General features: G+C 42.1%; 2 protein-coding genes across 2 annotated transcripts; both read left to right on the top strand.

Moving 5' to 3' along the window:
- Positions 1 to 5,689: 5,689 nt before the first annotated feature.
- Positions 5,690 to 13,224, top strand: LOC309329772 (vomeronasal type-2 receptor 26-like; the record flags this gene model as incomplete). Its single annotated transcript, XM_081840783.1, has 6 exons — positions 5,690 to 5,832; positions 7,522 to 7,813; positions 9,182 to 10,048; positions 10,685 to 10,912; positions 11,666 to 11,792; positions 12,323 to 13,224. 6 exons carry the CDS (start codon positions 5,690 to 5,692, stop codon positions 13,222 to 13,224), a joined length of 2,559 nt encoding a protein of 852 aa, XP_081696909.1.
- A 1,631-nt stretch (positions 13,225 to 14,855) lies between these two features.
- LOC309329773 (vomeronasal type-2 receptor 26-like) lies at positions 14,856 to 24,459 on the top strand (the record flags this gene model as incomplete). The annotated part of the gene is made up of 6 exons (XM_081840784.1): positions 14,856 to 15,070; positions 17,338 to 17,629; positions 19,711 to 20,574; positions 21,430 to 21,657; positions 23,254 to 23,380; positions 23,561 to 24,459. The coding sequence occupies 6 exons, from the start codon at positions 14,856 to 14,858 to the stop codon at positions 24,457 to 24,459; spliced, it is 2,625 nt and encodes an 874-aa protein (XP_081696910.1).
- Positions 24,460 to 26,088: the final 1,629 nt, after the last annotated feature.

Below are 26,088 nucleotides of genomic sequence, written 5' to 3' on the forward strand. Positions count from 1 at the left end.
GGAAATGTGGTAAACTGGACTTGCTTCATGAACATTAATTTAAGACTATGGTAGACACTCTTAGCAGAAATGGGCTCGAACTCTCAGGTCCCCACTTCCCCGCCCCAGAAAAAAGCACATCAAACGCAGAAGCACAATAATTACTTATAAGGAAAGCCGATTGCACCAACAGCAAAATATGAATTCATTTAATATGGATGCATTATATTGTTAAATAAACACAGTTCCTTACATCTGTTCATCAAAGAGTTTAGCAGAGGGACGTTCTTTGAATGTTATCTCGTTTACGAATGTATAGACCTGAGACATGATGCCAGCTATCATGAGGTCTCCTGGCTGATAATATTTGGGAAGAATGGGAAGAGGGTCACTGGTGGGGCACTGAACCAAAGGAATCTTGCATGTAGTCAGAGGCAGCCGTATTAATAGTAAGATCACAAATGCTACCATCTTGCAGGAAAACTCTTTACTGCAAAGGACACTTCATCTCTTTGTAATGCAAGAGTCTCTGCCTTAAATTAGTACTCAAGCGGCTGAACTGAAGAAGGCAGAACTGAAGAATCAGCAACCAGATGAAAGAGCCTTGCATTTCTATAGCCTTAGTTTACATTTTGAATGTGCCCACTTGAACTCTCCTGGGTTGGGGAAATATAGCTGTGATTATGATTAATTTGGTAATTACAGGAGACATAACTTATGGCAGCTGTTGTTTATGACTCACTCATAATTGTTAAAGAAATCATGTCCCCCCTCCCATAGCAAATGTCTTCTTTGGTCCTGCTCAAAGTTATAGAGAATCACAGGAGAGAGGGGAAAATAGAAGATTTGTACTCCCTCTCCCATGGAAATGGAAAAACTTTTGCACTTTCCTCCATGTGTGATAGAGGTGGGCAAGGCTATATGTCAAATTAGAAGAGGCTTGGGGTGGTCTTCAATATTCATCCTACTCAGAGTAGATACATTGAATTTAATGAGCATGACTAACTTAGGTTAAATAATTCAAAATTTAGTTGAATGCACCCCTTGGTCTCCACCTTTTACAAGAGCAGCAGTTCAGGCCAGTCTTAGCCCAGCCTCTTCAGAGTAGGGTGCCTTCATAAATCTAGTCAGTTGCAGTCGCTTTCTGGAAATGGCACCTTTTATGTATTTATGCATATTTAGTTCATGTATATTGAGTGGTTAAAATAAAATTCACTCAATGCCTCTTAGTGTCCCTGTTTAAACTTTAGAAAATATCTGAAGGAAATATGTATAGGAAAACTTTTAAATGTTTTATGTTTTATTATGTTTTTATATATGTTGGAAGCGACCCAGAGTCAGCCTAGTCAGATGTGCAGAATATTATTATTATTTGGGTCAGAAATATGGGGTGTTAGGGGAGAGGTGGGGGGACATATCATGCTCCTTCTGGTGTAGTTGTTCTACCTTTCCCTCCACCGTACACTCAGTGCTTGCCTGTGGCTCCTAGAAGCTGTGAGTATGTGACAGCAGTCACACGCTGGGAATGGCTTTGACTGGCCAGCTAAACTAGATGAGGGTAGCTAATGGGTCTCAAACCACTGATGAGTTAGGGACTTATCCTGCATGTAAAGACAGGCTCTTGCGGATTGAGTGGGTGAGAACAATAGTTTTTCTTCTGTGAAAGACCTACATTGGCTCCCAGTACGTTTCCGAGCACAATTCAAAGTGTTGGTGCTGACCTTTAAAGCCCTAAACGGCCTTAGTCCTGTATACCTGAAGGAGCATCTCCACCTCCATCGTTCTGCCCAGACACTGAGGTCCAACGCTGAGGGCCTTCTGGCAGTTCCCTCGCTGTGAGAAGCCAAGTTACAGGGAACCAGGCAGAGGGCCTTCTCGGTGATGGCACCCGCCCTGTGGAACACCCTCCCACCAGATGTCAAAGAGAAAAATAACTACCAAACTTTTAGAAGACATCTGAAGGCAGCCCTGTTTAGGGAAGCTTTTAATGTTTAACAGGTTATTGTATTTTAGTGTTTTGTTGGAAGCCACCCAGAGTGGCTGGAGAAATCCAGCAAGATGAGCGGGGTGTAAATAATAAATTATTATTATTATTATAACTATCCCTCTCAGTTTGCTGTCAACTGCAAATTGGATGAGCCTCAATTGCTTCATCCAAGTTGTTTATAAAGATGTTGCAGCCTGCAGCCCCCACTTGACACTTTTTCTCAGAATGACAAGCAACCATTAATGAGTTCTCTTTGGGTTCAGTCAGACAACCAGCTACAAATCTATCTAACAGTTCCCTCATTCAACCCACAGTGTACCACCTTCCTCGCAAAAATATCGTGGGGGACTTTGTCAAAAGCCTTTTCTGAAATCAAGATACACTATGTCCACAGCATTCCCCTGATCCACCAAGCATGTAACTCCGTAAAAAAAAACTAAGAAATGAGATTCATCTGACATGCTTATTTTTGAGAAATCCATGCTAGGTCCTGGTAATCACAGCATCCTTTTTAAGTGCTCACAGACTGACTGTTTCATTGTGTGTTCCTGGTTCTGATGTCAAGCTCACCATTCGGTAGTTACCCAGGTCTTCTTGTTCCCTCTTTTTGAAGATAGGAACAACATTTGCCTACCTTCAGTCTGCACAGACCTCACCTATTCTCCAAGAATTCTCAAAGATCCTAGACAAAGGCTCTGAAATTACACCTGCAAGCTCCTTTAGTAACCTTGGATGCAGCTCATCAGGCCCTGGAGATCTGGATTTATTTAAAATAGCTAGCTGTTCCCTTACCTCTTCTTTTCCTATCTTGGACTACATCTCCCTTCTTACATCATTTATTTTGTTATCTCCAGGTTGGACACTGCTTTCCTTTTGGGTGAAGACAGAGGCAAAGTAGGTGTTGAGTAGTTCTGCCTTCCCTCTGTCACCTACCACTTGCTTGTTCTTCCTCTTGCTTTGAACATAGCCAAATAAACCTTAATTAGAATTACTTTTAACCTCTCTTGTTTATTCTGAGCTTTAACCAACCTGGATCTTCATCCTAAACTGTTGTATTTTCCTCCTTTGTGATTTCCCCTTTCTTCCATTTCTTACACATGTCCTTCCCAACTCTCAGCTCATCTGTAAGCTCCTTATGCAGCCACATTGATTTCCTTAGATGCCTCCCACTTTTCTTTCTTGTTGGAATTGTCTGCCTTTGGGCCTTCAACATTTCTCATTTAGAAGCTCCCATCCCTACTGGGCTCCCTTCTATTCATTCCAGACTATGGGACCTCACCCAGTAGCTCCTTAAGCTACTGGGGCCTCTATGCATACTTTCCACTTTGGATCCAGGACATGGGCACGAGTCAAAATGCCAGGGGTGGAAGTGGCAGCAGTATTGGCAGTGGCAGCAGCACTGCCCCTATCCTCTACTAGGCTCTGGCGGCCACGGCTTCCTCAGGGCTGCCTTTCACCACTAGACTGCAGCACCACTCCCAGCTCAGGCCTGAGCATGAGGTGGAAGTAGCAGAGAGAAGGAGGAGCAGGGGCAGTGGCAGTGGCCACCTCTCCTCCACTGGGCTCCAGCACTTGAGGAACTGTGAAGGCCGTAGCTTCCTTGGTGCTAGCCCAGTGGGAGGGAGGGAAAGAGCTGCCATTGAACAGCCCCCACCACTGCCAGAGGGGCAGAGAGCACCCAGAGCCCCTTTGCCTCCTGCTCCCCCTGTGCCAGCAGCCACTCATGGCCCACTCCTTTCCATGTGCTGCCGCCACCTTCCTGCTGAGCTCACAGTTCCCAGGGGCCATGCGCTCTGCACACCCTAGTGGTGCCAGGAAGCCACAGTTATCCACTGGGGCTGGGAAAGGTGAAGCAAAGCGAAGAGAAGGGCTGTCTTCGCTTCCTCGCTCTGCCAACCTGGCACATCAATGTTTTTCAGCTTCCTCTGCACGCTCTGATTGGAGGAGAGGCTGGCTTCTCCCAGCAGCCACCACAACTGCCTTCTTTCATTGCTAAACTTATTTAAACACTGAGAAGAGCAGAAAGTTGTGCTCCTCAATGGTGGCTGCCCAAAGGAGGACACACGGATCCCAGGACATTCCTGGATCCAATCAGAGACCAGGCTGACTTCTTTAAATCTGGGGTGCCCTGCTCACAAGAGAACAGTTGAGTGCTATGTTCTATGTATTCTGAGTTCTCCCTATGGCCTTCCTCCAGCTTATTCACTTCTAGGTCTTCTTTAAAGGAAGTGGAATTAAGTGGAGGGATATTAGGTGGACCTAGGAGATCAGGGTTAAAATCACCAATCACAGTGTGATCTTGAGCCAGCTGGCTGCCTTCTCCCTACTAGTTTTTATAAGCCAGTAGTGGGAAGGGTCGAATACCACTGGAACACATAACCCACAATTCCTCTTTGAACCAGCTTTCCATTTTTCATTGAACAGGGAAGGTTCATTGGAACCCAGGTTGCTTGCTTAGGAACAACACCGTGAAGACCTCAGGAGAACTTATAACACCCTGCCAACCTTTAGTCTCCAAGTATAGCCTTTCCCTTAGGTGCTTCCATCAACAGGGACACTTTATTGTCTGCAAATCCAAGAGTGTTCACCATGCAACAATTGTGCTGCCCCAAGAACGCTCATACCTAACCTCACGCTGTAGGGTAACAGTGAAAACTCAAGAAGGATCTTATATATTACCTCCCCCCCCCAATAAATAGGAAATATTGGAACTTCAGTTTGTCTCTGTCAGTCACTCTGTCGATTTCATGACCTTACTGCCCTTTCCCTTCCCACATGCCACAACCACATGTATTGTATGTTTCAAGTTGTACCACGGCATTTAAGCCTCCATTGTCACCTTCATGAGTCCCTCACATTGCTTTCCAACTCTAAGATGACAAAAGGAAATTCCCCACTTCCATAGGCATTGATCTATATTTGTTAATATACAGGAACTAGTCAGTTTCAGCTGTTAGCCCATGCAATGTGGGATTTCTGAAGTGTTTAGAAAAACAGATGTCTGCATACACTAACCATTTCTGTAAGGAAATGTAACATTCTGTATTGCACCTGCAACTGGAGTTGGTGTTATTTTAACTATTTTTTCCCTTCCCTTAACTGTTGTACAAGGAAACATCCCTGAAAATCATGTCTCCATTGGTAACACATGTACAGTTGGGGGAAATGGTGCAGGTGTGATTGAGGAAGAGTGTTGGGGAAACTAGGAAGCTCCCTTCAGGGCAACTGTTTGCAGCTAGACTGCTTGCTTGCCTGGGGCAAGAGAACTACTCAGTAACAAATATGCATTATTATTTTGATCTTACTGTAAGTCACAGAGCTCAATGCTCTAAGGAGATAACTTAGTAATTATCTCAAATTGCTGGGTTTCATCATCCATCTTGCCAAACCCCATGTACATTTTATCAGGCCATGAACACAATCAATATCAGAGTGTGGAAGTGTATATAAAATAAATCCTGTGTCATTCAGAGCCCTGATGGGAAATTTCGAACATGCAGGTTTTCATGGATCAGATCACTGGCATTTTTCCTTTATCAAAATAATCCAGAGTCATTAAATGAATGTTCTTGTAATGCAGTTTATGGTAGATAAGATAGAAATCTGACTTTTGGCATCCCTGTTAGCTCCAAGATGGTAGGAACCTTTCTGCTGCTGATCCTTCTCTTCCTGTGGCTGCAGTTGCCTCCAACTGAGAGCAAGGAACACTCTGCTAGATGCACCATGACGGAGCCTTTCCAGCTTCCATACCAGAATTATCAGAGAGGGGACCTAATCATTGGAGGAATCGTTACCTATTTTGGCTTTGTATTTGAAGAAATAGATTTCCATGAGCACCCAAACACAAAGCTTATAGATGAACTTCTGTAAGTAAAAAACTCTATCTTTCATAGTGTACCCTTGGTGAGCTCATGTATGCTACAAGTGCACCAAGCATACAGTATCATGCTCAGAACATGTTTCCATGTGACTTTTGTCAGGTAGGAATGTTAAACATCTATTTTCTTCTCTTTACATTGTTATCTGGTCATCTTCTTCTTTGTTGCTTTATTCCGCTTCTTGGGCTTTCTATCTTCTGCCTGTTCTTCTTTCTCATCATCTGATCCCATGGCTCTCACCGCTTTCTCCCAACTTCATCCTCAACCTCCCTCTGTGTTTCCTTTCACACCATTAACATCTGTTTCCCTTTGCAGCAAAGCTTGATCCTCACTTTCACAATCATTCTCTTTTAACCTGACAGACTCAGATGCTGTGACACATGAATATCATAGATTTTGTATTATACCTGCTACTATGCAATGTAAACCATATTGGGTAATATAAACAGCAGTTGCAAACTTGTTTTTGCAAAACAAAGTATCAAAATTTAGTTATATGCAAAGGAGACCCATTGAAATTAATACACCTAACATAGCCTGGTCTATTTAGTCATCCTTCTATACGTATATATCACTCATTCTCAGAATCCTGCTCACAGCGCCATTTATGTCACCAAACCGTGGTAAGTTGGTTCTTTTGAAATCTGGAGAGACAAGTGATATCCCACATGTTATAGGACTTTCAATAACACACGTCGGAGACCAGATCTGGGTTTACACACCTTTCATGTAACATTTATTTCATATAGTCAAGTATACATTAATACATTGGTAACAAGAGGTTCAAACACTCAAACATTCATTCATCCATACTTACAAGGCCCTTCACATGAGTTGATCAAGCCTCATGCAAGAGTTGTGGGTGTAGAGCTGTAGCGCTAGTCCTGGCACACTGAGGGCATGCAAAGGGGTCCTTTTTATAGTCTTCTTTCCCATTGCCGTCCATGGATTGTCTGCAGAGGGGCTGTCTCCACTGCTTTCCTCCTGCTCTCCTCCTGGACCACCATCAAGAAAACCCTTCGCAGTTATACTTCAAAGCAGACAGACAGTATTTTCCAAACCTTTATCACACATTCGTGTCCCTTTGCCAGCTCCTCCCTGTTCTTGTCAGTGGGTTTTTTTAAATTAGTGTTGTCCATTGCCAGCTTCTTCCTGTTATCAGGAGATTGTTGCTTTCAGGAAACAACACCAATGTTTTTGGACACAGTCACACAATCTTTCTTGATAAAACTCGTTTTTTGCTTCGCTTGGCAGCATATCATGCTTTGCGAATTCTTCCATTTGCTCTGGGCCTAACATTCATACTATTCATGACAATGGACTTTCTCTTATGACTAACATTGGCGGCAGTATTTTTTTGTACAGCCACAATTTTATTTGAAGGAGGGAAAGATGGAAACTCAGTAACTGTGAAAGAATAGATACTGTTCCACCTGATCTGCTCTAGTCTCTACTACCCACCTCCACCAAACACTAACTATCTGAGAGGCACCAGTCAGAATTTCTGACTTGGGAACTTCTCATCCATTGAGTGTCCGTTGGTTGCTGAAAGGAAATAAGGAGTTAAGAGGAGGATGTGGCAACTTATGTACATGCATGTGAGCTAGGAAGTTACCTATGTGCTTAAGAGGGAGAGGAAGAGAATACATCTGACAAATAGTATAACTCTTTTATTAGAGAAATACTGAAGTACTACCAGCATACCCTCTCCCTGGTGTTTGCTGTGAAAGAAATAAACAAGAACCCTAATATTGTACCAAATACGACCTTTGGGTTCCACGTCTATGATAGCTACTTAAATGCAAGGATGACTTATCAGAACACCCTGAAACATCTGTCCATCACAGAAAGGATTGTCCCCAACTTCAAATGTGACAAGGAAAAAGAAAATATCGCTGTTATTGGAGGAGTTGACTTTGACATCTCTCTCCACATGACTACTGTCTTAGGCATCTACAAGATTCCACAGGTATAGTAAGACTGGGGGCTGTCAAGCTCTTCTGCCTCAGGTACTGGGGGCTGTCAAGCTCTTCTGCCTCAGGTACTGGGGGCTGTCAAGCTCTTCTGCCTCAGGTAATGATCTTCTGAGTTGTCCATGCTTTCTTTTACTTTGGCTCATTTTTCTGAAAAAGGAGGTGAAAGTTAAAAATATAACTGATACAAAAGTATCTGGGGGAGTTTTGCACTAGTGGTTGGAGGAGAGGGGCTTTGGTGCTTGCCTGACTTTGTCTCCCCTGTGTCACTGGGAAGCAGCAGGGAGGTTGGAACTGGGCAAATGCAGCAGCAGGAATCTTCCTTCTGCTCCCAGGAAGCTGCCCAAGGCCAGCTGCAAGAGGTCAGAGAAACTCTGGTACTCCTCCCCACCAACAACTGCTGGAGATGCACATTATGCTATTGTCCATTTATATGCCATAAATGGATTTCTTTCCTTTTTACCCTTTTCAGTTCCACAAGCATGTGTCCTTTTTTTCTTCTAAAAGGCTTCACAAAACTTCATCAGCATCTCAAGTGTCCATTTCTCTTGTTTTTGTAAGCAGTTCTGGCTAATCCACAGATTTCCCAGCTATTTCTCCTAATGTAATATATTTTTTTATTTCATTTTCACTAATGTATTCACTTTTGCGACCAGTGTCATTTTAATATAAAGCTTTGCTTTTGGTTGGAGAAGTGAATTGCAAAATTCAGAGAAGTACAAATGTCAGAGGAGAGCTGCATTTTGGCTCACAAAGTGTTTCAGGAATTGTGAATCAGGTGGTTTTTTTTTTTAATTATTAAGATGTTCATTGAACTGAATTCCTCTCCTATCCCTCGTTGTGTCTCATCAGAATGGTTCCCGCTCTGCAGATTGCTGTTGCCGCTCTGCCGTGAGTTTGTGGGGAGGGCTCTTCCCCCTGCAAGCCCATTCTTTGCCAGGCCCGGGGGGCGGGGCCCACACTCACCACCACCACAACTTTAAGGACACTGGTGCTGCTGCAGCAAATCTTTAAAATGTTTTTATATATTTTAAAGTGTTTTAAAAGTGTTTTTACTTTTTACTTTGTTGTACCACCATAAACGGTGGTTTCTATCCATGTATTTTTATTTTGTTTTGTTTTATTTTCTCATGAAATATATGACAATGTCCAAGTACAAAAGAGTTTCTGAACAGACAATCCCTCCACCGTTCCATTGAGCTGTGCTTCTTTCTTCCTAACTAACAAAACCTGTGGGTATAGGTCCAGATCTTGAAATATTTTAGTGGTGTACATGACTGCAAAGTATAGAAAAACTTGATGCCTTTATTTATAACCGTATGCTAGAACTCTCCAATTCTTGTGGGATTGATTTCTTCCTCCAGATTGCTTACTGTGTATTAGCTCCAGTGAGAAGCCCAGAGTTGCAGCCCCAGACATTCTACCGAACGGTGCCCAATGAGAAATATCAATATGCAGGGATTGTCAGGCTACTTCTATATTTCCAGTGGACATGGGTAGGAATTGTGGCATCCGATGATGAAAATGGAGAGACCTTTATGCAAACCTTAGTGCCAATGCTTTCCCAGCATGGAGTCTGTACGGCTTTCAATGAAAAACTACCAGCCATATCTCAGGGTCTAGATAATTTCAGTTTCTTGGAATGCGTTCGGGCCAAGTCCTCTTTCCTGGTGGCCTCAGAAGTCAACATTTTGGTTCTGTGCGCAGAACCTCAGACCATTACAGTTGTGAAATGGATGCAATATGTCTATTCATTAGCTGAAGATATTGCAGAGAAGTCTACAGGCACCGTGTGGATTTTGACAGCCCAATGGGCTTTCACTTCAGAAACAATGCAAAGGTATTATGACATACAAGTCTTTGATGGTGCCTTGTCTTTTGCAATTCACACAGAGAAAGTCCAGGGATTTAAAGAATTCCTTCAGACCCTGAACCCCAACTCTCCAAATGGAGATGGGTTCCTCCAGGCTTTTTGGCAACAGGCATTCAACTGTTTATTTTCTGCTTCCAATGAGAGCAATGAAAACACAAAGACCTGCACTGGCCATGAGAGTCTGGAGAGCCTTCCTGGGCATATTTTTGAAATGACCATGACTGGCCAAAGTTACAGTATCTATAATGCGGTTTATGCCATTGCACATTCTTTACATCAGATGCACTCATCCATGTCAAAACGCAGAATGATGGCAGGCAGAGATGGGCTCGATCCTCCAAAACTGCAACCTTGGCAGGTAAGATTTCCTGTTAAGAATAAACCTTTGCAAAGTTGAGCAAGAGAAATGAGAATTATGAAAAATTAAGAATTTGCTTGAAACAATTAAGGTTTGTTTCTTCCCATGACTGCTCACCCATTCTGTCCACCGACACCAACTATTTTCTAGAACCTGCATTTGTTTCTGCACTAAAGAGGAACATATAGGGCTATTTTCAAATGTGGTTGCCTGGTCTATTTTTTAACTCCCTTCCAGTGATGTTCATTGATTATAGTGGGCCTGCAAGTTAAGTTCATTTTACGTTGGTTTATTTACGTTGGTAAATAAACAAATAGAGATCAGGGAAAACCCACCAGGAGCTGCTCTCCATTTCTTTGTCCCCTTCTCTCTGCACACCCACCTTGCTGGAGGGGCAGTTCCAGGGCTTCCTGACATGGCACCATTTTGCCTTTGCACACGGACCCCAGAGCTGAACCCTCACACAAGTGGCCGGCCACCTGTAGTTATTAGAAATACTTATGTTCTCCAAATGTTGTAGACTGCACAGTTTTGGACTACTTTCCATTGTGTGGAATATATTGATGGATACTTCTTGTTTCTACAATCCATAAAAGCTCTCCTTTTCAAACTTTCCCTTTGTTTTCTTTTCTTTAGCTGCACTCGTTCTTGAGGAGTATCTCTTTCAACAACAGTGCTGGTGACTTAGTGTCCTTTGATGAGAATGGGGAGTTAGCAGGTGTATTTGATATTATTAACTGGGTTATTTTTCCAAACCAAACCTTCTCCCGAGTGAAAGTAGGAAAGATAGTTCCACAAGAATCACGATATGTAGACTTCAGCATGGATGAGGAAGCCATCACATGGCACAGAGCTTTTAATCAGGTGGGACCATTGGATTTTAAAAAATGAGGTATTTATATTAAGAATACAAATAAAATGGTTAATGTAGATATTCTTTATCATTAATAAGCAAATTGTTTAAATATAACCCAGGTTATTTTACCATCACACATGAGGTGAGAAGTAGATATTTTCTTCTTTAGAGTTCTGGTTGGAAAGTATAGAATGGTAATATATTCCACTATATTGCAAATGAAATATTGTTGGCTTCCAACTCTTCTCCTCCTTGGTCATTGGCCAGGCTGGATTTCAGACTGAGGGGAGTCCAATACCATCTGGTGGACCAAAGGTTCCACATCCCTGATATATAGGATTTCAGTATAACATTTTAATACTTTGGACATGAATGTAGGAGTAAATGATGCTGAACCAAGTGAGATTTCCAGCTCAGAAGACAAGGAGAGGATAAGTTGCCCATTTGTTTTGAAAAAAGATTGTCTTGTGGTGCTTTTCTGAGGTTAATGTATGTGCTTCCTATTTTACCTTCTTCATTAACTTCCTGTATTTCTAAGTCTGTTGTCTTCTCTGTCCTCTCTCCATCCTCCATCTTTATGCAGATGAAAAATTCAACATCCTTTCTTATTCATTCCCAATATTTACATTACAGTTTATTTAGGCATACAACACGCCTTTCTGGAATAATGTTAATCAGTTAGCTGATCTCTTCTCTTTGGTTAAAACTGTGTTGTTCACAAGGCACAAGAGAGCTACATTTTCTCCTCTTTTTATGGCTAGGTGCTGCCCCTTGCCTTGTGTAATGATCGCTGCCAGCCAGGCTACAGCAGAAAAAAGAAGGAGGGGTTGCCATTTTGTTGCTATGATTGTGCGTCATGTCCAAATGGGATGATTTCGAATCAAATGGGTAGGAGACATCATCTGCTATTTTGTATAATCTTCCTGATGTCTATTTCAACTGTTTCCCTCTATTAGTAGTTCAGTACTCCTAAACAGAAGAGCAGCTGCACTGATATCTGGAAGAAAAAAGAGACAGTTGGGGAAACTAGATCCAGAACTTTTACAAGTGAGATCTGTGGAAATAGGTGTGGAATATGCTGTTATCTGTTGTTTAGTTGTGTGAGCCAGAAAAAAGCATGAAATGATCTCCGTACCCAGAACTGTCCTCAGCCCAGCCTCAGAGCCCAAAGTGGCTGTTCTCAAGAAGCCTCCATCACCATGAAGATCTCTCTGGGTGTGACCAACTCAACTAAGGGCACAACCAAATGCCATGTTTCTGATCATTAACTGCAGATGAAAGACTGTAGAACCTATTGCGGATTATGCATAATGACAGGAGATTGTACAAACAGTTTTCAATATTCACTTATTTCTGATACGTTCACTAACTAATTAATGCCTTATTTATCAGAACTCATATATCACTCATTGTTTCAGATATGGATTATTGTTTCCAATGCCAAGATGACCAATTTCCAAACAAGGACAGAGATCAATGCCTCCCCAAACGCCAACATTTTCTTTCCTACGCAGAACCTTTAGGGTTCGTTTTAGCTTCCTTAGCTCTGGTCTTTTCTCTGGTCACAGCTCTGATACTTGGCGTCTTCTCTAGGAATGGGGACACTCCCATTGTCAAAGCCAACAACCGGGACCTCACCTACACTCTGCTTACTTCCCTCTTGCTCTGCTTCCTCTGCTCCTTGCTGTTCATTGGCCAGCCTCACCCAGTGAGCTGCTCTTTACGACAAGCTGCTTTTGGCATCATCTTCTCCATTGCTGTGTCTTGTGTCTTGGCCAAAACCATCACGGTGGTTCTGGCTTTCATGGCCACCAAACCAGGATCCAGGATGAGGAAATGGGTGGGGAAATCTCTCACAAACTCTGTGCTTCTTGCTTGCTGCTCCGTTCAAACCAGCATTTGTGCTGCTTGGCTCTGTACGGCTCCTCCATTCCCAGATGTGGACATGAACTCTCTGCTGGAGGAAATCATTGTGGAATGCAACGAAGGTTCTGTCGCGATGTTTTATTCTGTCCTGGGTTATCTGGGATTCCTGGCCATGGTCAGCTTCACTATGGCTTTCCTGGCCAAGAGGTTGCCGGACAGTTTCAACGAAGCCAAGTTCATCACCTTCAGCATGTTGGTGTTCTGCAGCGTTTGGCTGTCCTTTGTTCCCTCTTATCTGAGCACCAAAGGAAAGCAGATGGTGGCTGTGGAGGTCTTTTGCATCTTGGCCTCCAGTGCAGGTTTGCTGGGTTGTATCTTTCCCCCCAAATTGTACATACTTTTTCTCAGGCCTGACTTGAACAGCAGAGACCACTTAATTCTGAGGAGCAAATAGGAATGAACTTGTGTTGATGGTTTTAATTTTTGCATTGTTTGCTGGCATTTATTGGAAGAAGACCAGACAAAGTAATTCCTTGTATTTCTCAACACTCATCCTTTTTATTCCCAGAAAAAGCCTCCAACCTAAATCTGTAATCAATAAAGCTGAGACCAATTTTTTACCCCATAAAGTTGTTCTGTCAATTTGTTATCCTGTCAATACACTGATCTTCCATTCGTAAGGTGCTAAAGGTATATCCCTTCATGGGGACACATCATCAGTGTGAAACACGTAACTTCTGTCAAGGCTATTCTTTATATATTTAGGTAAAAGCTATATTGTATTTATTTATATGTAATTAAGAAAGGCTGCTGATCTCAGAATGTAGCTGCAACAGCCTGCATAACATGGCAGAACATTGTGGACAATTAAGAGGTTGCATTTTTAATCCTTTCCGTCATCATCCACCTGTAGATAAAAATGTCTGTACACATCCACCTGGCTTCACAATGTGAATTTGCCACATTTCCAAGTGGGGCTTCAAAACAATTGAATGACATTTGTTACCCACTGGCCCTCATCTCCCTGCAAATGAGACCCAGATTCTCTGAGTTTATCTTCTCCATTTGGGACAGATACAAATGGGGAATTAGTAGCTGGATTGGAAGTACAGTGGTACCTCTGTTTATGAACTTAATTTGTTCCGGAGGTCCGTTCTTAACCTGAAACTGTTCTTAACCTGAGGTACCACTTTAGCTAATAGGGCTTCCAGCTGCCACCGTGCTGCCGCCGCAGGATTTCTGTTCGCATCCTGGGGCAAAGTTCTTAACCCGAGGTACTAATTCTGGGTTAGCGGAGTCTGTAACCCGAAGTGTTTGTAACCTGAGGTACCACTGTAATAAATTGGGTCTCCCATGTCCTAGTCAAACACTCTAACCATTACATCTCACTGGCTCTCAACTGAAAATTATGGTCTGTCCATATGGTGTTAGTTAATATAATGGAATTTTTTGTTGATAAAGTGGATAACGTACTTGATTTAAAGGTTATGCAAAGGGTTTTTTTTACCTCTTTGAAGAATCGGCTCTAATGCATTTATTCTTTATTATATATTCTCATCTTAAGTAGTTTTCTGGGTAATTTTTTTTCTCTTTTTTGCTGAGTCTCCATAAACCCTTATTGCTCTCCCTACTAAGGAAGACCAGCTGAGACTTTGGCTGTGATGTGATAAACATGTCCCCCCACTCCACATCACCAAGAAGCAACAACCCAGCACAGCTGATTAACTCTCCTGCAATTATCAAAGTAATCACAATCATTCCGTTGACTCTCTGGGGTGTTCCAGTAGCTGCATGAAAACTACGAATCAAGACTTGAAGATACTATTAATATCTCCTGTGATGCTCAGAGCTTGGCCTTACACCAAGGGCTGTGATAGACTGATTCTTTTCCCTGCAAAAACTGGCTTTCGTAAGCATCCCAGTGAGACTTTGCTGCTCGGTATCACTCAGATGACCATGTGCAAAGAGATGAATTGTCGCCTAAAAAATTCCCTGCAACATGGTAATATTTGCAATCTTGGTATTTGTGCTGCTGCCTCAGACTGTGTGCAAGTTTCCTCTTGCTCCTACCATGCTCTGTGCAGGATGGTACTTTCCATGATGTTGGCGTCAGTGCTGCTTCCTCCAGATGAGTGCAAGGCTGCTGTTGCTCCGTGTTCCATCCGTGACCCTCTTCCTATTCTTCACAAATATTTCCAGTCTGGAGATGTTGTTATTGCTGGCATTATGTCTCAAATCTATATAACTTCAAGCATAGCCTTCAATGAACCTCCTACAACTGATCTCTTCGATGACATTCTGTAAGGAAGTGTGTGTGTGTGTGTGTGTGTGTGTGTGTGTGTGTGTTAAAAGCTGTATTGTATATCTGTAATGACTATATTTCTGCATTTGACATATGATGAAGGTGATGCTCATTACACTAGTGGTCAAAATTGTGGCAAACTTTAGGAAAAGCTGTATTTCTAAGGTTTGACAGCTCATAAGAAAAGTATAAAATTAGAATGAACTTCTACAGTATATCATTAGAAAGATAATCTAATGCAGAATATATTGCCACAAACTGTGTTGAATAGCCCTGACCTGAATCCAACAGAATATCTGTGGAGCTGATTGAATAAACTTTTAGTCAGAAGCTTCTTGTTTCTAAAATCCATAAAAGCTCTCCTTTTTTAAACTTTCCCTTTGTTTTCTTCTGCCTAGCTGCACTCGTTCTTGAGGAGTATCTCCTTCAACAACAGTGCTGGTGACTTAGTGTCCTTTGATGAGAATGGGGAATTAGCAAGTGACTTCTGCAGTGTGTGATAACCTTTTTCTTCTTATATGGTAGGCTTATACCAGTGTTCAGTTGTTTTAAAAAGTTTGCAAGGCAGCATAAAAAGTAACATCCCCATTTACTTTGTTAAGGCTTTCCACTCATTTACCATGGTGAGAGAAGGATTTCTTATTTAATATTTGACTTCAATCAAAGCCAAGTGGTAATTCATTCAGATTAGAGGTGATTCTTATTATAAGTTTTTGGTTGTGTGGCAAGACCCTCACGCAGACACCTTATTAAGGTAAATAAATTCACATGGACACGAATATTTTGTTTAAGGTTTTTGGGCAAAAATTTGGCCACAACTTTATTGATTACAGGAATGAGAGCAGTATTGGCTTAGGCAAGACTATATCTGATTCCTGCCCTTTGCAGGAAGTCTGTAAGGGTAAACCACCCAAAGGGAAATTCCTTCAGAGGATCCGGCCTGCATCTCCCCTGGTGTTCCCAGCGGCCTGGCCTGGCCCTCACCCTTCAAGCGGACTTCGGACAGGAACCAGGCCCCGGATTCCTTTAACGGAATACCCTTGACACTGGAGGGGCAGGCGATGGCCGACCTCCCCTCCCCCACTCTCCATAAGCCAATGCCTAACCGCCAAACTTTACAAAGTTGTGATGATTGCTAAGAGGTGGGCAAAGACCAAGTGGCCCGTGCCAATTTGCCAAATGGAAAAATTCCTACCTGGCTCCTGACTCAAGCCAGGCAACCAACCAAAGTCCAAAGCAAGGCCAAACGATCTAAATTAAAGGGAGGGCGGGTGGGTATTCGGCAGCGCGAGGGAGGAGCCTGGCACAGGTCACGCTACCACTTTTATGATTTCCCCCACTATCACCCTTTGACATGATTGGGCAATAGCCCTGGGCAATTGTGGTGCCCCCCGGCATGTGTGCAATAGCTCCACCCACGCCAGGGTGTGTGGGGGAACCTGGTTGAGACTCTGCCTGCAATCAGGACCATCTAGTAAGATGATCCCATTAACCAGACTTTTCTCCTCCCCCTCCTCCATAGAACAGAACTAGTAGCAATCAGGGCCAGACCAGCCATGAGGTAAATAGAAACAGCTGCCTTGGGCCAGGGAATTCCTGCTGCTGCCATTGTACAGCTGCCATGGCTACCACAGTGGTGCCTATTGAGATCTCCTAAGATCTGGTGAGCTCACAGAATTTATCACCAGAAGACACCACCACTGTGCAGCCCCAGGAGGCCAGGCATTGGTGGGGGTGAGGTGGGGTGGGGTGGAAGCACCTCCCTGTGAGATGTGGCGTCATGTGCATGTATCTGGGCATGGATGATTGTATTTAGCAGGACTGAAAGCCATGCTAGGAGTTAGATGTTCAAGGAAGCAAAACATCCAGGTTCGTGTTTCAATATATCCACAAACTAAGAAATGCATATGAAGAGATATAATGACAATATAGACTAAGAAATGTGTAACTTAAAGTATTACTTCGAATGATTTTCGGTGAAGCTAAAGGAAGCCTAGAAAGCAAAGATCAGGAAATGTGGTGGATGTGAAAACTAAGTCTATGTATATTTCTTTACTTTCACTTCTTTCTTTATATTGTGTTGTATTTCTATTCTTATTTGTCTGTATGTATGTATATATATCTTTTTTTCATGAAGCAAAGCAATAAAATAATTTGGAAAGGAGTTAGATGTTCAAGGAAGCAAAACATCCGGGTTCGTGTTTCAATATATCCACACATTTTAGTAAAGGTTAACTGTTACACACTATGTCGCTCTCCATACAGGCCAGTGACACAACTCTACCAGCATATCCTGGCTTTGACATTTGCTGTAAAAGAGATAAATGAAGATCCCCAAATCTTGCCCAATATCTCTCTGGGTTTCCACATCTATAACAGCCATTTCAGTCCAAGCTGGACCTACCAAGCCTCCATGGAACTTCTCTCTAGCCAAGAAAGACTCCTCCCAAACTACAAGTGTGATGTTCAGGAGACTCCAAAGGTGGTCATTGGGGGGCCAAACTCTGATTTATGTCTCCACATGTCAACGATCCTGTCTATGTACAAGATGCCAAGAGTAAGAGGTCTGCATGGAACATGGATCATAATGAAAGCCGTTTACAGTTGTCTCTGACTAAGACTCATTGGGTTGCATGCTGGTAATTGAATGTTTTTGTGATTCAACATCTTGCAGAATGAAATATCAAGGGAATGGCAAATAGTGGGCATAGGTTGGTATTTATCAACCAAAAATGCAGGTTGTGGAAAATATTTCTGCTTCAGTTCCACACCTCCTTAAAAACTCAGGTGGAAGAATTCCTCATTGGAGACTTTACTCCTGTGCAGGACTGTAATGAAACGTCTGCTGCCTGTGGTAGCACAACTGTGTGTTTGCTATGCCTGCTGAAAAATCACTTATATATTTCCCAAGATAACTTTAACATTCCACATTACCAGAAATAAATGATATTTGAATCCTTCTGAAACAGATCCCCCTCTGTAAAACTCTATAACCACCATGGGTTATCTAGCGTGTGTGAGGTAAAGGTCAACTTCAGGCAGAAATTGAACAAATAAGAAAGATTTATTTTGCAGAATAAAGTTGGTAAGACAAAAGATGCATCAGGAGATAAAGTTCTTTCAGGAAACAGTTAACTTATTAATATTCAATTTAATGTATGTTACGGGCTTCAAAACAAGGTAGTGAACGTACAGCTTATTTAAAATGGCAGTTCCTTATTTTCAGTTTGATGTTACAATTGGTAAACAATCAGCTCATTTCCATTTCCATTACTTCAGTTTCTTAAACCTAATTGCATAGGTGTTACAGTTTCAGACTTTGGTTCTTATACAAGGTAGTATTTCTGTCAGTTTCCCCACCTTCTATCAATCCCACTCCTGAGGTTCCCCAAATAGCACAACAGCCCCAGGGGATCCCCCAGCCCTCTTAACGGGTTTGGGTGTCTTCTCTTTCTGGGAAATCTCTCCCTTCCTGACTGGAAGGAGACCCAAGCAGACGGGATCCTGCAGAGGATTGAGGGGGCCCATGTGCAGTGCAGCACGACATAATGACTTCATGCGCGTGATGTCACATGACACCCTGACATCATGCGTGTGATGCCATGAGGAACTGAATGCCCCTTGAATATTGAGGGGGCTCAGCCCCCTCAAAAAACACTGGTGTGGACGAAACCTCCTCGGCCCCTAGGAGTTGTGTGAATGATGGAAATCACAACATTATGGTAATGAGAAGGATGTCCAATATTGCAGAAACAGATGATGCACCAATACAAACCAAATGAAAAGATTGGAATTAGAACAGTCCAGATGGATTTCATATCATTTCCCATGCAAAGGTGGTGGGAAATAGGTTTCCTCCATAGTTCTCTATCCTTTGCAGTTAACTCAAGGAATCATTATTAGGAATCTATTCAGATGAGAAAGCTTTATCATGGTTTTCTGTGAACAAGCATTTATTTACCTGTTCTTTCCTTTATCCTCCTTTAGATATGAAGGGCAGCAAATTCAGCCACAAGCATAACTGCATAATTGTTCTATTTGATGTAAAGACATTAATATCCAAGTATTTGCCTTATGAAGAACGGCTAAGGGAACTGGGCATGTTTAGCCTGGAGAAGAGGAGGTTAAGGGGTGATATGATAGCCATGTTCAAATATATAAAAGGATGTCACATAGAGGAGGGAGAAAGGTTGTTTTCTGCTGCTCCAGAGAAGCAGACACGGAGCAGTGGATCCAAACTACAAGAAAGAAGATTCCACCTAAACATTAGGAGGAACTTTCTGACAGTGAGAGCTGTTCGACAGTGGAATTTGCTGCCAAGGAGTGTGGTGGAGTCTCCTTCTTTGGAGGTCTTTAAGCAGAGGCTTGACAACCATATGTCAGGAGTGCTCTGATGGTGTTTCCTGCTTGGCAGGGGGTTGGACTCGATGGCCCTTGTGGTCTCTTCCAACTCTATGATTCTATTTCCCCAAACCACAAATTCTAAATTAACAGAAATAACCAAAAATCTGAATCCCCCCTTGTTCATATATACCAATTAAATAGAGATTGAAATCTGGTTTTGAGTCTAATTGGTGTTTTGAGATCATCATTTGTTATCATCTTTCCTCCCTTGATTTTAACAATGACCCTTTTCAGCTCATCTATGGCTCTTCTCCAGTGACAAATAATGACATTCAAGCTCTTTTCACCCACTGGATATTCCCAGATGGGACTCAGCAATACGAGGGGATCCTCCAGTTACTGCTGCATTTCCGTTGGGTGTGGATTGGTGTGCTTTTTCAACTCCATGATGACACTGGAGAGAGAGTTGTACAAAATGTTCTCCCCATGTTTGCCCAGAAGGGCATTTGCTTTGATTTTATAGAAAGTTTCCCTAAGGTTACCTCTTCTGGTGCGTTTGATGAAATGGTGGAAGAAGGTTCGAAAACATTGAACATTATTGTGGGAAGCACTGCCAACGCTGTGGTTGTACATGGTGAAATTCATACAATTATGGGAATGAGAACACTACCCACACTTGCAGAAATGAATGATGTGCCAATACAAGGAAATAGAAAAATCTGGATTATGATAGCCCAGATGGATTTCACCTCATTTCCCTTTCAAAGAGGTTGGGACATCACATTCCTCCACGGGGCTGTATCCTTTGCAGTTCATTCTAAGGATCTTCCAGGATTCCAGAAATTTATTCAGATGAGAAAGCCTACCTTGGAAAAAGAAGATGGCTTTCTCAGGGTTTTCTGGGAAGAGGCATTTAATTGTGTTTTTCCCGACCCTTCTTCAGAGAAGAAAGAGGACAAATTCTGCACTGGGGAGGAGAATATTGAGAGCCTTCCCGGGTCCGTTTTTGAAACGAGCATGACAGCCCACAGCTACAGCATCTACAATGCAATCTATATTTTGGCACATGCTTTGCACACCATGCAGTCCACCAAATTAAATTGCAGAGCAATGGCAGGTGGAGCAAGATGGGAACTTACAGAGCAACAGCCCTGGCAGGTAATGTTGTCTTCCAGTTAATACAAATGTCTGTAATCAACTCTGGAGCTGAGCTAAAAGGGGGACTTCTCTTGAATACCTCTGTCAGTAAGGGAAACCCATTCCACTTTCCTCTCGGGGAGAAAGTGACTATCCACTTAATGGTTGGGATAACATAGTGGATGAAATTCTGCCATCACTTCAAGCTTGTACTTGGAATAGCAAAATGTGGCTATAGATGGCTAGGTACACAATATCATGCTATCACTATTTGTACAAAGGCAGCCCTGAATCCCTGGAAAGTGATGAGCAGCTTATCTACAGAGCTTATCCTCCTATCTGAAGGAACATGCTGTCTAATATTTGTGGTCTAAGTTCTATGAAATTTGGGCCAAGACTTACTGTAATTCTTAAAAGAACCACATTTACCACCACAATCAACATTACTACAATTGAAATTATCCTTCACAAAACATTTAAAATGAATATTGTGTTCCACAATGTTGCTCTTTTGTATATGCACACGAGCAGGGCTTTTTTCAGCCAGAACTCAGGGGAGCTCAGTTCTCTCCCCTCTCAGGGGGGCTCCATTGCTATTCCAAGGGAACGAGGGAGGTGTTTGTGGTGAGTTCCAGCACCTCTTTTTCTAGGAAACAGCACTGCTCATTAATTCCTTTTCCCCTTTTAGCTCCATCCATTTTTGAAGAAGAGACTCATTAAAAACAGAGAAAGAAAAACACTAATATACAACTTTTAAATTGACCACAAACTATAGCTCTTAAATGTTAAAGATAAGCACTCTATCTGTACGAATATTACTAATATTTAATCATTTTTGGCAACTTCATTAATTGTTTTTTTCCTCTTCAAACTTAGGTCCACCACTTTCTGGGAAGAGTTTCATTTAATAATAGTGTTGGGGAAGAAGTTTCCTTTGACCAAAATGGGGAATTAGTAGCTGGATTGGATGTAATAAATTGGGTCACATTCCCAAATCAGTCCTTTCTGAGAGTCAAAGTTGGAACAATGGACCCACAAGCTCCCCCAGAAAAGAGGTTAACCATTCATGATGATGTTATCATGTGGCCCAACTGGTTCAACCAGGTAAGAATTTATTCAGGGTGTTTTTTGCTCAGTGTCCCAAAACTGCCTCATTGCAACACATTGAATCATCAATTATCAGAATCAGACTCGATCTGTGAAGGAAATATCAGGCTGTCGCACTGATAAAAGGAAAGCTATCTTATTTCTAGGTTTATTATCTAGACAATATGGCCAAAAGTAGAAAAAATTAATCTGGCTTGGAACCAACTGGTGAAGAAGACCCCTGCAACCAGCCGGATTGGAACCTCTACTCACTAGCAGACTCAATCCTGCTCAATTTGACTGCTTGTGTCCCCCTGCTTGGAAAAGTGCAGTGTGGGGCTATTTGAAAGCTCTGTTGCAAGGAGCTCTCTGTGCTGCTCTTTGCAGATGCTGCCTGCCTTTCCTTCAGAATCACCCCAATTCAACCTGGGATTTGGCCAAATCTGTTCCACAGCCCTAATTTGTACCCCACAATTACTCCAGGCACAGTCAATTCATTATTGAAAGCTGCTCATTGGTTTGCAGCATTATGGTAAACATACAAAACACATTCCCTTACATTAGCTGCTGAGCTAAATGATTAACAGTGAATGTTCACAGAAACCCCAGGTACAAACTATTATTTTTAGACACATGCAGGTGATGAAGAAGGTAACCCTGCAAGCAAACAGTGCTGCAAGAATCCATCAAAAGCAAACAATTACAGTTGCAATCAAAATTATTCAACCCCCATTGCAAATCAGGTTTATTATCAAAATTTACAGATTTTCAGCTCTTTGCAAAAGCAATTGAAATAGCTCCACTAAATGGATGCTTCAAGTGGTTTCCCCAAATTCAGCTGAAAATGCAACCCATACTGGCTTCTTCAGTCTCACTGTTATTCACCCCCTGAATAGAATCCATCACAACAGCGCAAATACAACAGGTGTTGTCTCAAGCACACCTGATACAACTAATCAAGGGCTTCAGGTGTGCTTGAGCTGGAACACATGAAATACCTGAACTCGCAAGGGGTTTCTTGAGTGTCAAATGTTGCTGTATGTGAGCCAAGTTAGGGGAATAATATAAGAAAGTAAGAGAAGAGCTCATCGCCCTTCACAAACAAGGATACAAGTATACAAAAGATAGCAAAGGTACTGAATGTTCCTAGATAAACCATTGGAAGCATAATTCACAAGTTCAAAGTTAAAGGAACAGAGGCTAAACTACCTGGACAAGGCAGAATTTTGATAAATTTGAATACAAGTGTATGTCAAAAATATATGAGCAATTTCTATATTCATGAGATACAGACCCAATAAGCTTTCACCTGAACGTTTTCTAATTTGAGAAGATATTGCTATGCTAATCTCTGAAGAAGTTCAAAAACATACCAATATGGTTTTCATAAAGGCAAAGGTACTGGAATAATGGTAGAAGCTCCAATGCTACCATTAGCGCTGAATTTAAGATCATCTTCAGATAAAACAAGAAACCTATAGGAAGCTCCAAAGTTCCAATGCTACAATTAGAGCTGTATTTAAGATCTATTGCTTAACCGTCATGTTTACTATTAGAAGATAGGTCAGTGAGATGCAAACTTCCAAACAATTTCCTTCTTTCATTTATGAACAGGCACAGCCCACTTCTCTGTGTAATGAGAATTGTCATGTAGGTTATAGAAAGAACAAGAAGGAAGGAAAGCCATTCTGCTGCTATGATTGCCTTCCGTGTCCAGAAGGGAAGATCTCAAACAAGGAGGGTAAGGAATGCATCACACGCTTTAATTTTACCTGTGCATCAGAAGCTCCTTTCTCTAGTGGGAAAACAGTATAGAAGTAGCCAATATATATTCTGGCATCTCTTAGATGCATTGTGCCAATTTCGGGACAGAAGACCTTTTTGTTTCACTGAGATTTCTTTATTTCTTTTTCATTTTCAGACATGGATGACTGTTTAGAATGCCCTGGAGATCAATATGCAAACAATGAACAGGATGGCTGCCTCCCCAAAGTCAAAACTTTCTTGTCTTTTGGAGAACCGTTGGGGATCAGTTTGGCCACATTTGCCCTCTTCTTTTCCTTCATCACAGCTTTGGTGCTTCAAATATTCACAAAGTACAGAGATACTCCCATAGTTAAAGCCAACAACCACAACCTAACTTATATTCTCCTTTTCCTCCTGCTCTCCTTCCTTTGTGCTCTGCTCTTTATTGGCCAGCCTCAGGAAGTCACCTGCCTCCTTCGACAAACTGCTTTTGGCATGATCTTCTCAGTGGCAATTTCTTGCATCTTGGCCAAAACTGCCATTGTGGTTCTAGCTTTCATGGCCACCAAGCCAGGGTCCCGAATGAGGAAGTGGGTAGGGAAGCCATTGGGCACCCCAATTGTTCTTTCCTGCACCCTTATGCAAGTGACAATTTGTACAGTGTGGCTGGCAACCTCTCCCCCATTCCCAGACGTTGACATGCACTCAATGACTGAAGAAATAATACTAGAATGTAATGAAGGCTCCACTCTTATGTTTTATTGTGTCCTGGGATTCATGGGTTTGCTGGCCATTGTGAGCTTCACGGTGGCTTTCCTAGCTAGAAAGTTGCCTGACAGTTTCAATGAAGCCAAATTCATCACCTTCAGCATGTTGGTCTTTTGCAGTGTGTGGCTCTCCTTTGTTCCAACCTACTTGAGCACCAAGGGCAAATACATGGTGGCTGTGGAGATCTTCTCCATCTTGGCCTCCAGTTGTGGGTTACTGGGCTGCATCTTTATCCCCAAATGCTATGTTATTTTACTGAGGCCTGAGCTGAACAGCAGGGAGCAGCTAATAAGAAGACAGTTTTAAATAATCCAGAAGTCTGAATCATGCTTGTAATTCTAGGTGTCTGTTATGGCTGTTTGTAATTAGAAATCTGGGATACTCATGTCCCTAGAAATTAAAGCATCAACAAGTAAACAAATAATTCAAGAATTAACAAGTAAACAATAAAAAAGATCTGGAGCAACCCCAAAGAGCTCCTTTGGGAGAAATTGTGAGGACACAATTATGGAAGTGGTGAATTGATTACTGATTCTGTGGCAATGTTTTTGAGCACAACTGGCCAGGACATGACGCTGTCTGCAACAAAAGGGGTTCGGTCAGTCAACCAGCTACCAATCTACCTAACAGTTCCCTCATTCAACCCACATTTTCCCAGTTTCTTCACAAGCTTTACTGATATCAAGGTACACTCTGTCCACAGCACAACACTAACCATTTCTGGCTTTTGTAAGGAAATGTAACACTCTGTATTGTGCCTGCAACTGGAATCTGTATTATTTTAACTATTTCCTCCCTCCCCTTAATGGGTGTACAAGGTAGCATCTTTGGGGTCTAAAAGGCTGAAAATCATGTCTTCATTGGTGACACATGTACAGCTAGAGGAAATGTGATTGAGGAAGAGTGTTGGAAAAACTAGGAAGCTCCCTTCAGGGAATCCAGTTTGCAGCTGGACTGCTTGCTTGCCTGGGGCACTCGAAATTACAGGAGCACCACTCAATAATAAATATGCATTATTACTTTGATCTTACTATAAGTCACAGAGCTCAATGCTCTAAGGCAATAACTTTCAAACTGGTAATTATCTCAAATTGCTGGGTTTCATCATCCATCTTGCCAAACCCCATGTACATTTTATCAGGCCATGAACACAATCAATATCAGAGTGTGAAAGTGCATATAAAATAAATCCTGTGCCATTCAGAGCCCACATGAGAAATTTTGAAGATGCAGGTTTTCATGGACCAAATCTTTGACAATTTCCCTTTATCAAAATAATACAGAGTCGTTCAATGAGAGTTCCTGCAATGCAGTTTATGGTAGATGAGATACAAATCTGACTTTCGGCATCCCTGTTGGCCCCAAGATGGTTGGAACATTTCTGCTGCTGATCCTTCTCTTCCTGTGGCTACAGTTGCCTCCAACTGAGAGCAAGGAACACTCTGCTAGATGCACCATGATGGAGCCTTTCCAGCTTCCATACCAGAATTATCAGAGAGGGGACCTAATCATTGGAGGGATTGTTACCTATTTCGGGTTTTTATTTGAAGAAATGGATTTCCATGAGCACCCAAACACAAAGCTTATAGATGAACTTCTGTAAGGAAAAAACTCTATCCTTCATAGCGTACACTTGGTGAGCTCATGTTAGCTATAATTAAACCAAACATATGATGGCATGCTCATACCATGTTTCTATGAGACTTTTTTCAAGGAGGGATGTGAAATATATATTTTCTTCTTTTTACATTGTGATTTGGTCATCTTTCTTCTTTGTTGCTTTATTCTGCTTCTTGGGCTTTCTATCTTCTGCCTGTTCTGCTTTCTCATCACCTGATCCCATGGCTCTCACCACTTTCTCCCAACTTCATCCTCATCCTCCCTCTCTGTTTCCTTTCACACCATTAACGTCCGGTTTTCCTTTGCAGCAAAGCT

This window comes from Podarcis erhardii (assembly GCF_964252035.2).
Source record: "Podarcis erhardii genome assembly, chromosome: 15".
In the NCBI taxonomy this organism is placed as follows: domain Eukaryota; kingdom Metazoa; phylum Chordata; class Lepidosauria; order Squamata; family Lacertidae; genus Podarcis; species Podarcis erhardii.